The 13,220-nt window shown below is 35.2% G+C and overlaps 1 protein-coding gene and 1 long non-coding RNA gene across 2 annotated transcripts; both read right to left on the bottom strand.

The window, feature by feature from the left end:
* LOC116013348 (ultraviolet-B receptor UVR8) lies at positions 1 to 11,937 on the bottom strand. The gene is made up of 15 exons (XM_031253040.1): positions 11,541 to 11,937; positions 10,994 to 11,070; positions 8,629 to 8,707; positions 8,052 to 8,111; positions 7,767 to 7,868; positions 7,548 to 7,641; positions 3,577 to 3,619; positions 3,401 to 3,446; positions 3,245 to 3,291; positions 3,023 to 3,125; positions 2,542 to 2,596; positions 2,360 to 2,426; positions 1,529 to 1,565; positions 1,115 to 1,194; positions 1 to 351 (listed from the first exon to the last, which is right to left on the bottom strand). The coding sequence occupies exons 1-15, from the start codon at positions 11,845 to 11,847 to the stop codon at positions 232 to 234; spliced, it is 1,317 nt and encodes a 438-aa protein (XP_031108900.1). The 5' UTR covers positions 11,848 to 11,937; the 3' UTR covers positions 1 to 231.
* On the bottom strand, positions 6,084 to 6,723 carry LOC116013350. The gene is made up of 2 exons (XR_004097238.1): positions 6,655 to 6,723; positions 6,084 to 6,137 (listed from the first exon to the last, which is right to left on the bottom strand). It is a non-coding gene; the product is annotated as an uncharacterized LOC116013350 (long non-coding RNA).
* Positions 11,938 to 13,220: the final 1,283 nt, after the last annotated feature.

Below are 13,220 nucleotides of genomic sequence, written 5' to 3'. Positions count from 1 at the left end.
AGTCTCAAGAAAATTTGCCTTAAAAAAGTGGTAAGATTTGATGAGAGCCATTATTGGATGCTAAAATGCAGCCACAATTTACTTCCCTGGATGAGACGATACATTGCCATAAATGTCTGCCACACTTAATGTCGTTAATGATAACAGTTACGCCGTATACTATTAATATCAATATGATCGGCACTCTTCAAACCTGTTTCTCTAAGACTTGTAATAAGAATGGTGTGTTATTCATGTATATTCAACTATAGCACCTGTATGATTGAATCCACAAGATATTTGCAATGCTCTTGCCCCAATCTCAAAGTTAACCATTGTAGGCTCTATGTGGTCAACATCGTTTCCTAGGCCCTGCATAGCAAAGACTTGTTCAGTCCAAGGCAAGTGCACAGACAATATGTGTGTATATAAAATCTAGCATGGTGGTCGCTTTGTTTGCAATGTAGGTCCCAGTCATATGCATTTTATGCTTCTACCCACTCTGCTTTCTAATGTTTAAGTGGCAGTAGATTTGGGACAAGGGAGACTGACAGACAGTCCACAATCCCTATCAGGTGGTGTTGCATCTAGGGGTGGGCGTTTTGGTATTCGGTTCGATTTTTTCGATTTCAGTTTGATTTTGAAAAAATAAAACCATTCGGTTTAACATCATAGTTCAGTTCAGTTTTGGTTCGGAATTCGGTTCGGTTTGGAACCCCAATTCCCAACATTTCCTAGTTTTCTAGCGAAAAAGAGACCAAAAAATTTGCATCTCATGGAAGATATATACTGGCCCCCTGGGCCTAAACTAAATGACACAAATTCAGCCATTGGGGACAAGGGGGGAATTCATCAGATGAGATATTCACTCTGCTTTCTAATGTTGTGTGTGCATTTATCCCTTCTGTGTCCTGCTAACCAAATGACCCTTAAATACAACAGGAGATAAAATTTAGCAAATTGGATACCCAAGATTAGCAGGACATAGGGTGTCAGACATCCAATACTGCATGCTGTCAATTACTGTCTTTTTTAGCAAGTTTGTAATGCTCATAACATTTCGTGCTTTATTATATAGAAGAGTATAGAATAAGTAAAATGTATGTAGCATTATTTGAAAGTCTGTGAAGTGTACCAATTGTCCACCCGAAGAATGCCCATCTTCAGAAAATGTCCCATGGGAACCTCCCCATCCCCATGTATAAACATTGCCTCCTGGTAATCAGATACTAAAGCCGCTCACTTATCGCCAAAAAAATGAAATAAAATTGGAAAGAGTATTTATAAGAAACCATGAACTGAAAAATCAATTGATAATTGATGTAGAAACTTGACCGCAGAAGGTTTCAATTAATTGGAAGAGCAATTTGCAAAGAATGAGAACTGAACTGAAAATAAAGGAGCTGAGCCATGGAAATAGAAATATTTCCAGTTTTTATTTTGAGAGTGTTCCTATTATATTGAAACAAAAATATTTGATACTCTAAAGATAAATAAAATAATCTAGATTTGAAGTAGCAATTTCTATTCATTAATATAATAGCATTACCAGAAATTGCTGCCGTGTGTTTCCAACCACAAGATACCTGTCAAAAATGAATCATGTGAGATCTATAGTCACACAAAACATTTACAATTTTACAGATATATATTTCTTTGGTTGCATGGCAGGATGACCACACCTAAGTATGCGATTAAGATTCATCTAGATTCTCCCTTGGATTTTAAAACTAAGTTCATGCACAAATACACTCCTCACATTTGAGTATGCTATATATAACAAAAGGGGATCCATGCTCTATAAGGTTAAGGAATTTCTTACTTTGTTGTAAATGTCTGTCTACAGAGATCCTGGTAGATATATAAGCTCTTACTCCTTTCTAGGATGACAAACTCCAAAAGAAACTATCTACCCTGGGAACCAATGACCCAGGAAATCTTGTTGCATTGTTCACATGGAAAATGAGGTAGAAAAAATCAAAGAACCTCTCATGATAGAAGTTCCAATATTCCAGTTAGGGATACAAGAGCACAACACTGGAACTAGCATTCTGACCTGATGAGGATTCATGTCTTAAGAAACAAATCAACAGCTACTGAAGTGCTGATTGATATAGCAGAATCATACAATTTCAACATTGATGTTAATCAATCAATGAAGCTGATTATCCATCCCTACCCACAGTTTCATTATAAGATGAAGCAGAAAAGGATAATGGGAAGACCAGGCAAAATGAGATAGGTACCAATCAACCATAAAGGAAAACAGTCTGTAATTGACAGTAAGAAGAGGTAAAGCATGATATGATTATGGGTTCTGACTTCTGATTACAAATTTTGTAGTTACCAACGACAATATAAAGTAGTTTGCATAACAGACCTTGGAAACAGGATCTCTCAATAATGGACCTTGGACTCTTTCAGGTGAATGAGTAACATCTGTACAACTGGTGCAAATATAGGTAAATATAAACTAATTAGGAAATAATGAACAAATGTAATAAATGTGAGTAGCATATGCTAAGTTCAATTTCTGACACAGAGAAAATATTTTTCCCATACCCAGTTCCAAGACAACCATTTTCATTAGAGCCCCATGTATACAGCTCTCCACCACCTACAATAAAGAGTGAGCAAATCAGAATTATGGGTAATGGAAGTGCTAAATGATATATACCTCTCAGAACAAAACTCCAAGAAAATCTCTTCATAACAAGATGATTTGTTTTTCTTTTTTATTCTTAATACAGAAAAATATAAATTCTATTATTGAGGAAGGAAACAGCAACAAGGAATCTATGAAGAAAAACTACTTAAAAGTTAAATCGATAGGAGAAGAGTAAAACGTGTTGGCTCATTTTCTAGGCATTCTTGAGAGTTAATCAGACATCCATCAGGTGGGTACTTCTGCAGAGCATTATTAGCTTTTTGTATAAAGACTACATATTCTGATTTTTGGATTCTATGAGGACTTCAAAATAAATTTGATTCTTTCAGATTAATGTCAGAGGCATTGATAGACCAAAAAACAAAAGGTTCTTACTTGTAACAACACATGTGTGATAACCGCCACATGCAATTGTTTCAGAAAATGGTAACTCATAGATCATAGATGGTACCATATCATAGTTAGCATCCCCAAAGCCCTACATTTTTTAATAAAACACAGTTCAGCTGGATGGTAGCCAAAAGTTAAAGTGAATGATACACCTAATACCTAAAATCAGAAGTGTAAAATTACAGCTCTTAGTTTCTAGAGATTTACAAATTTCTCCTTAGCTCTTTGACCAAAAGTATATACACATCCATTCTCTGTGAAATTATAACAAGGTTAATCAATAAAATTGAGCAACATAATGAAATACTTCCCCAAATATTTAAGTATTTTAGTTGATTGTTCAGAAGAGAATCAATGAATTACCACATATGCAGGCAGAATGCAGCATCCCAGCAGCAGCCTCTTTAACCTATTTAGAGAAGAGCGATGTTGCCAAGAGAATCAAATGAACAGCTGATACTAAGCATTTACTGATCTGGAAGGGAAATTTGAATGAATAAAAGGCATCAGATCATTAGATGGTATAGGGCTTACTATACCTTCACACTATCAAGTGTCTTAATAAGCCTTGGTGTATATTCACTGCATTCAAAGGCAACAAAAGATTAAATAATTAGGTATGAAACAATACTCTGCAGAGTATATGCAGAGCTAACATAACCATCAATTGCATGAGAGTTCATCAAGAAACATATGGAGATATATCATTTAATGTATATAGGCTAAATTCCAGATGTTTATAAACAAATACAGCTACAGGGTTTCTTGTCTGTGCCTCACTAACAAACTCATAATTTATGTCAGAGTAAGTAAATTGATGGTATAAAATATCCAGAGAAAATTTTGGATTTGGAATTTGCAATTGGAAGTGAGAGAGAACTGTATTTTCAGAGTACTCTGATAATGAATTATCTTAGCAGAAGAAACTAGAAAAGGACAGTTAAAGAAGAAGAAACAGAAGGGGGGATATTGTTCAGCATTTTTTCTTTCCTCTATCAGTTCATTCCTATCCAGGATCAGAGGTTGTATTCCTCTCTGTTTCCTACCAATAGGCAAAAATAAAATTCTACCTTCATTTTTATACTCTAAAATTACAAGGGCATACATTCTACCAGCCCACAATATTAGCATCAAAATTTTTTTGACAAAAATATTAGCATCAAAATTAAACTTACAGTAGAGTGATAATATAATACCGCCAAACAATTCCAAATTCAAACTTCTAGTTATATTCAACGCTCCAACTATGGCATTACTATTAGTATTGTATGGACATGTATTTTTCTCCTTTTATAAACTGTTAAGCAATAGCAAGCATCAAGCAACATCCTCTCTAGTCAAGCATTATGACAAAGGATCAGTGCTGGTGTTTGGTTCAAATATGGGAGTCAGATTCAGAACTAAATACTTATGAAATTGGAATTAGTTTTAGTAAAAGTAACATGCCTATTTGATATATAAATCAGATCAAAATCCATAACAAATTTTAAAGTTTTAAAAATTTTCATATTTTTCATTCTTTCTTTGTTCTTCCCTGCAGCCTACTCATCCAGATGTCCAAACCCTAATCACCAACCTTTGGAGATTGAAATGATGGTGATGGAGAAGCAGTGGCAGAGCTAGGGGGTGGCGGGTGGGGACCCTGGGTGCCCCATTCTTTTTAGTTTTATTTTTTTGTACTACTATGTATATATGTGTATATGTAGTTTTATGTGTATAAATATATGTAGACATATAGCTTTGGTCTCCTCAATATTTTTAGAAGTAAATTATTGCTAGTATAATCTAATAATAGGTTCACGAAAATTATAACAAATTGGTCAAGTTCAAAATAATTACAATTAATTGAACACATTCAAAATCAAATAAGTAAAATTCTAAATATAGGCATAAATATTATTGTAACAAAGGTTATATATTTATAATTATATATTTTTCTTCAATGATGGTGCTGTAAAAGTCTGCCCACAGTGGAGGAGAATGAAGATTGGAGCTCATTGTCGATTGGAGAACAGTTCTTTGTTTTTTTTTTTTTTTTTTTTTTCCTTTTTCTACCTAGTTTTCATTCCTGAGTTGAAACCCATGGATGGCAATGGTACTGCGGCAATGCCAAAAGTCATTCCACATAGACTAAAATGCCATTCCAGAATACTAAAAGTAAGCAAACAAAAATGGTTTTAGATTCAAATCCCATAGGGGAGCTTGAAACCCTTGAACCAAACACCCCCAATATGTGTTTCATTGTCAAAAGATCACAAATCAACAAGGAGTGAACTTTCTTTATTCTGCAAGCTGTAGAATGCAAAGGAAGATAAAAAGGAAACACATTTAACCATGTATAATACTTCATTAGAGAAGACCTTTTTTCTATTGGTAAGGAGTCCTGCAAGTTAAGAGTTAGCTGACAAATTTTGGTAAGCCAGTATACAAGAAGTTCTCATGTTAGAGAAGCAGGCATGATCCAATTACTAAAAACTGGAAACCAAGTGTTGCCTTCAAGTAACATGCTAGAATATTTTCAACCATCAGAATGGACCTGTTACTTTTTAATACTCCTGAAATTCCTGAATGAAGTCCATGACCAAGTCGTCCAGAGCCTCCCCCACCCCAACTCAAGGCCTCACCGTTATCTGCTAAAGAAAAAAGATACAAATTCTGCACTAATTTTCTGTATTTTTAATTAAAGTGAAATCAATAACATACTGAAATAAGGGTGCTTCTTCATGTTCATGATGCCAAGAATTAAATCTCATACCTGTAACAGCAATTGAGTGCTCAAAGCCCAAGGAAGCTGTTTTTATAGCTAGTCCATTCAAACTTTCAACTTTTCTAGGAACTGAAACTACTTTATCAGCTTCTGAAGACAATCACAGTAAAGAGTCAACAAGTTAAACTATTTCACGATTGATACATTTTTATTAGTATTATCAAAGTCATGATATCTGCTATTAAATTTTATAGCAGCAGTAAGAATCACTTATAAAGGATAAGCAAGTCTAATTCAACCTAAGGAGTAAAATTATAAAAGTGAAACTATTACTTTTTCCGAGGCCAAGCTGTCCATTTGAGTTCTTTCCCCACATATATAGTTCACCATCAACTGCAACATAAAAGAATAAATATCACAAGCATAAAACAGAAATGCAACTGCAAAGAATTCAGGAAATGACTGATTTTTACAGAGATGAATAAAGCTAAGGAAAAATACCAAGCAAAACCCCATCTCTAAAGAAAAATATAAGCCAAGACATAGATGCATTATGTTGATAAGCAAATAAAAACCATAAGCTAATCAACAGAATAACGTGAGGTTAACTACTCTCCACCACTGAGCAATGGTTTTTTGAATTTTTAAGAACACAGTTTCTCTTATAATTTCCCCCCTTTTCTCTTGATAAGGTTATATTATCCAGACAAGAGAAAAATCAACACAAAGTTGGTCCTTACAAAAGATTTCAACAAGTATCAACTCTGTAAAGAGTTTAAGATGTGAATAAAATCATCCATGCCCACTACAGTTTTTTGAGAATACTGTGATAACAAGAATGTTTTACTAAATGGTCTAAACCATGAAATATATGTATATAATACATCCTCGTTGGTAATTTATAACAAACCTGTGATAGCACAAGAATGATGATAACCCGCAGAAATTTTTATAATGTCTTTGGGAAGTGCCGCAACACGAACTGGTTCCTGCAATAACAATTTCATTCCAATTTAACTAATAAAATATGTTGATTAATTACATCTGGGCAGACTAGGCTATTTTACTCAAAAGATTAATTTGAGATAATTGGCTAATAATTAAATGGGATAGATGAAAATGGATACTATGGTATCATTAAAAGTTCAAAACTGATACAAATCAAGCAGGAAAGGAAAGTGATTGAAACACCTATTTGTATCATTACCGACCGCTAATGAAACAGACTTGTTCTCAAGGCTAGAGTGCAAAACATGGTGTCGTGTACATGCTTGAGTTGTAACCCAAGNTTTTTTTTTTTTTTTTTTTTATCCTTTTTCTACCTAGTTTTCATTCCTGAGTTGAAACCCATGGATGGCAATGGTACTGCGGCAATGCCAAAAGTCATTCCACATAGACTAAAATGCCATTCCAGAATACTAAAAGTAAGCAAACAAAAATGGTTTTAGATTCAAATCCCATAGGGGAGCTTGAAACCCTTGAACCAAACACCCCCAATATGTGTTTCATTGTCAAAAGATCACAAATCAACAAGGAGTGAACTTTCTTTATTCTGCAAGCTGTAGAATGCAAAGGAAGATAAAAAGGAAACACATTTAACCATGTATAATACTTCATTAGAGAAGACCTTTTTTCTATTGGTAAGGAGTCCTGCAAGTTAAGAGTTAGCTGACAAATTTTGGTAAGCCAGTATACAAGAAGTTCTCATGTTAGAGAAGCAGGCATGATCCAATTACTAAAAACTGGAAACCAAGTGTTGCCTTCAAGTAACATGCTAGAATATTTTCAACCATCAGAATGGACCTGTTACTTTTTAATACTCCTGAAATTCCTGAATGAAGTCCATGACCAAGTCGTCCAGAGCCTCCCCCACCCCAACTCAAGGCCTCACCGTTATCTGCTAAAGAAAAAAGATACAAATTCTGCACTAATTTTCTGTATTTTTAATTAAAGTGAAATCAATAACATACTGAAATAAGGGTGCTTCTTCATGTTCATGATGCCAAGAATTAAATCTCATACCTGTAACAGCAATTGAGTGCTCAAAGCCCAAGGAAGCTGTTTTTATAGCTAGTCCATTCAAACTTTCAACTTTTCTAGGAACTGAAACTACTTTATCAGCTTCTGAAGACAATCACAGTAAAGAGTCAACAAGTTAAACTATTTCACGATTGATACATTTTTATTAGTATTATCAAAGTCATGATATCTGCTATTAAATTTTATAGCAGCAGTAAGAATCACTTATAAAGGATAAGCAAGTCTAATTCAACCTAAGGAGTAAAATTATAAAAGTGAAACTATTACTTTTTCCGAGGCCAAGCTGTCCATTTGAGTTCTTTCCCCACATATATAGTTCACCATCAACTGCAACATAAAAGAATAAATATCACAAGCATAAAACAGAAATGCAACTGCAAAGAATTCAGGAAATGACTGATTTTTACAGAGATGAATAAAGCTAAGGAAAAATACCAAGCAAAACCCCATCTCTAAAGAAAAATATAAGCCAAGACATAGATGCATTATGTTGATAAGCAAATAAAAACCATAAGCTAATCAACAGAATAACGTGAGGTTAACTACTCTCCACCACTGAGCAATGGTTTTTTGAATTTTTAAGAACACAGTTTCTCTTATAATTTCCCCCCTTTTCTCTTGATAAGGTTATATTATCCAGACAAGAGAAAAATCAACACAAAGTTGGTCCTTACAAAAGATTTCAACAAGTATCAACTCTGTAAAGAGTTTAAGATGTGAATAAAATCATCCATGCCCACTACAGTTTTTTGAGAATACTGTGATAACAAGAATGTTTTACTAAATGGTCTAAACCATGAAATATATGTATATAATACATCCTCGTTGGTAATTTATAACAAACCTGTGATAGCACAAGAATGATGATAACCCGCAGAAATTTTTATAATGTCTTTGGGAAGTGCCGCAACACGAACTGGTTCCTGCAATAACAATTTCATTCCAATTTAACTAATAAAATATGTTGATTAATTACATCTGGGCAGACTAGGCTATTTTACTCAAAAGATTAATTTGAGATAATTGGCTAATAATTAAATGGGATAGATGAAAATGGATACTATGGTATCATTAAAAGTTCAAAACTGATACAAATCAAGCAGGAAAGGAAAGTGATTGAAACACCTATTTGTATCATTACCGACCGCTAATGAAACAGACTTGTTCTCAAGGCTAGAGTGCAAAACATGGTGTCGTGTACATGCTTGAGTTGTAACCCAAGAAAAACAAGGTATACTCTAAACGTGGGTGGCAGTGCACGTTTGTAGGCCATTGCACAATTTTTTCAAAGTTCTAAAAGGCCCATAATACCATGGTGCTAACATTGCATTGATATGACATTGGACTATAGAGTGGCAATGAGGCTGGAGCTTAAGCAGGACATTATTACCCTTAGCAAACTCTAAGGGTGTGTTTGGAAACCCGGAAAATGATTTCCGGAAATCATTTTCCAGGTTTTCAGTGTTTGGCAAGGCTTGGAAAACCCAGTCAACGGAAAATGATTTCCGTTGACTGGGGAAAATCACCCCCATTTGGCGGAAAATGACTTCCGCCTAAAAAATGCGGAAGTCATTTTCCGCCCAGGAAAATGACGAACAACAACCAGAACACCGACTTTGGTTTCGGGCCGCCGGAAACCAAAGTCCTGCTCTGGTTTCCGGCGGGAAAGCAAAGCAGATCGAAAACAGATCTGGTCTGGTTTCTGCCGGCAGAAACCAGAGGGTGATGTTTTTTTTTTTTTAAATAAATATTTTCTATAATATTATTTTTAATAATATTATAAATATTTTAATATTCTAAATAAAATAATTAAAATATATAATTATACAATTCTAATCATTTTCCAAAAAATGAACCAAACACACAAACATAGTTTTCCAAAATGCAACCAAACACTGAAAATGAACTTATTATTTGGAAAATGACTCATTTTCCAGAAAACATTTTCCAGTAGTCATTTTCCAACTTTCCAAGCACACCCTAAGTAACACCTTTTCGCTTGGGCCATTTTGCCCCAACTATGTTGAGCGCAATCTAGATTGAACAAGAGTAGCTTGGCAGAAAAGGTTGGCAAGAGCCTTGGTGGTGAATGGATGACATAGACATGTGCTTGGTATTCATTAACAAATTCATCCATAGTGCCGACTTGATGAAGAACAATCGGTTGTTCAACAAGAGGGGTGGAGATATCACTATTGAATTTGTCCATGAGTCCCACTTTAAAGTTCAGTGTTGGGGTTTGTTGTTGCGACACCTGGAATGTTGGTCCTTCCTTACTAACAAAGGCTGTTGTGCCCTTCAATTCTTCACGTGTTTGTTGGATAGCAAGGGAATGCTCTTCTTGAGCAAGACAGTCACTCATATCAATCCCATTGAAGTTAGGAACTTGAATCCTCATGGTAGTGAGTTGGGGGCCACTTGTGGTGGTGGGGTAGAGAGGTAGTTTGGTGGCGTTGGATTTTTCTATCAGGGATTCAATCTTGGAGCCAGCCTTGGTGACAAGACTAGATACGTCATGCCATTTACTATGCAGCCACAAGGTGGTACCTTGGTTAGTTTAGCGATGGAAGTTTCCATTGCTGCAAACTTGCCATTCAGCGCTGTTAATTCGGTATGCATCTCATCCTGATTCTTCTCTAATGCCTCTACACAAGAATCCATTCGTGTGTCCGTCAATCTCCGGCAGGTTGGACCAATTTGTTAGAGTAAAGAACAGGGAAAAAGAAAAGAAAGATAAAATGGTTTTATTGAATGGGAAAGAGGCACATGGCTGTCACTAAGACAACCTCCAACAAGAGTTTCAGGCTCTTGTCCAGCTGCAATAGCTATAAACTTAGAATAAATGATTGGATGCCTCTATTCTAAGAGATGATCCCTATAAAATAAGGTAGGAGCATCAATTACTAATTACATGATTAGTCAATCCCTAATTATCCGCTCCATAAAATAAGCAAGGATTTACATAATCAGTCAATCCCTTATTCTATGCTTCCTTGAATTCTGCCACTAGAATGATTAATTGATTACTTTCCTTTCATGCTTGATTTGTATCAAAAACCAACACTAACAGAAGAAACTACAACAAAAAGACTGATTTTTTAGCATTTAACCATAACTAAAGTAGCACACCTCCCTTATGAAAGGACAACCACCTCCCCAGCCCCAAAAGAATGAAAGAGAAGAAAAAGACAGGACAAGATAGCTCGTACGGTAGTATAACTTTTATCATCTGAAATGCCTAGCTGTCCAAAATCATTGAGACCACAAGCATAAACACTGCCATTTTCTGTCAAAAGAGGATGATTAGTTTATGAGTATCTCCCTTACAAATGCACTAGACAATGTTTAATTCAAAGGCAATATGGAATATATCAACAGTGGTGTTTAGAGTTGAACATAAGAGCATGAAAGCATGGCCCAGTGTACACTTAAAAGAAGAAGAGGACTTTCAAGGAGAAAGGCCAAAAAGACGGCCAGACAACAAAAGTAAAAGAAGAAATTGTGTTCCAAAGCATTCAATGATGCAGTTAAAGTTTATGTAAACCTTTCAAGAAAATCAGTCCTCAAAAACGAGTCAAAAGAAGTTTAGGGAATAATGAGGTTGATCAGCATAGAGATATAAGTCTCTCTCAGAGAAAGGAAACCAGAAAACAACATAGAGAATGGATTTCAGCTTCGATTCAAACAATCAAGTACTCCTGTACACATAAAATTCACATAAATCATAAGAAAATCAAGTTGAGGGATCTAACGAACCCGTGAGGAAAAGAGTGTGAGCACCGCCACAAGCGATGTCGCGGAGGCTCTGATTATGAAAAGCGGAAGGTAGCAAAGGTTTAGGAGTCCACTGTGATTCAATGCTGCCGTGTCCCAGCCTCCCGAAATCGCCGTTTCCCCACAAAGCGGCGAACCTCTTGCCGTTGCCATCAGCAGCGGCGGAAGAAATCCAGCGCCGAAGCCTTGATCCTACAATGCCATGACCAATTTTCAGAATTCCGATTGAGGTATTAATCCTCGTATTCCCGAGCGATCTCGCTAGCATCAGAACGTTCTTCTTCATCATCCTACTTTCTACGATAACCCGTTCATCTTCGTGATCGAAGAAGAAAGAAAGAATAACAAAAGAAAATACGAGAAAGGAACTAAACTGATGGCCCCCGGTGCTCCAACGTGGCGACGTCACGTTAATAATGTCCGCTTAGTTCATGCGACGTCGTTATTGTACATTAATCGACTTTTTTCCACTTTTGGTCCTATGACTTTAGTGCCTCCGTCAATTTAGGTACACAACTTTTATTTCTGACATAAGTAGTGCTTGACTTTGATTTGTTTTCCACTTTTAGTCCTTGACTTTGATTTTTTTTCCACTTCTAGTCCTTTCGGTCATTTGAGCGATAATTTTTAATCGGAATCAACAAATTGTTGTGCCATTAAGGGTAAATAACGTTTAATGTATTTAGGGCTTTATCAAAAGACACTTATACCCTTAATGGCACAACAGTTTGTTGATTCCGAATAAAAATTATCGCTTAAAAGGCGAAACAGAACAAGCAAATAACGTTTCCTTTTCATATTTTTTCTCTGATTTTATTTATAAATATATTTAGGACTTTACCGGAAGACACTTTTACCCTTAATGGCACAATAATTTTTTTATTTCAATTAAAAATTGTCGCTCATATGACCAAAAGGACTAAAAGTGGAAAAAAAATCAAAGTCAAGGACTAAAAGTGGAAAACAAATCAAAGTCAAGCACTACTTATACTAGGAATGAAAGTTGTGTACCTAAATTGACGAAGGCACTAAAGTCATATGACCAAAAGTGGAAAAAACTTTTTCCTAGCATATTCTGAAGAAATGTCAATTTTCTTTAAGTTAATTCCAGCAATGGTCCTCTGACTATGTTGATTTTCTAAAATTAGTCATCAACTTTTAATTTGGACAATTTAGGTCCCTTGACTTTCAAATTATTTTCAATGTTGGTCCTTTCATCGAAATTTGGTTAAGTTGAGGGCAAATGAAGGGGTAAAATTGTCCGTTCACTTGTTTAGTGTATTATTACTCTATTTATCATGTCCTAGCTATATATATGAATATAATCTCAGTACAAGTCTCAATCAAAGCCCTATAATCTCTTCGATTGAGATTATATTCATATATACAGCGCATAGGACAGGAGAAATACGAGTAATAATACACTAAACAGGTAAACGGACAATTTTACCCCTTCATTTGACCTCAACTTAACCAAAATTTGACGAAAGGACCAACATTGGAAAGAATTTGAAAGTCAATGGACCTAAATTGTCCAAATTAAAAGTCGATGACTAATTTTAGAAAATCAACATAGTCTGAGAACCGTTGCTGGAATTAACTCATTTTTCTTTTAACATTTTGAATTAATTAATTGTTTAATCCATTAACTTTTAAACTGAT

This window comes from Ipomoea triloba, chromosome 3 (genome assembly GCF_003576645.1).
Source record: "Ipomoea triloba cultivar NCNSP0323 chromosome 3, ASM357664v1".
In the NCBI taxonomy this organism is placed as follows: domain Eukaryota; kingdom Viridiplantae; phylum Streptophyta; class Magnoliopsida; order Solanales; family Convolvulaceae; genus Ipomoea; species Ipomoea triloba.
This window is presented reverse-complemented; position numbering and strand designations above follow the sequence as displayed.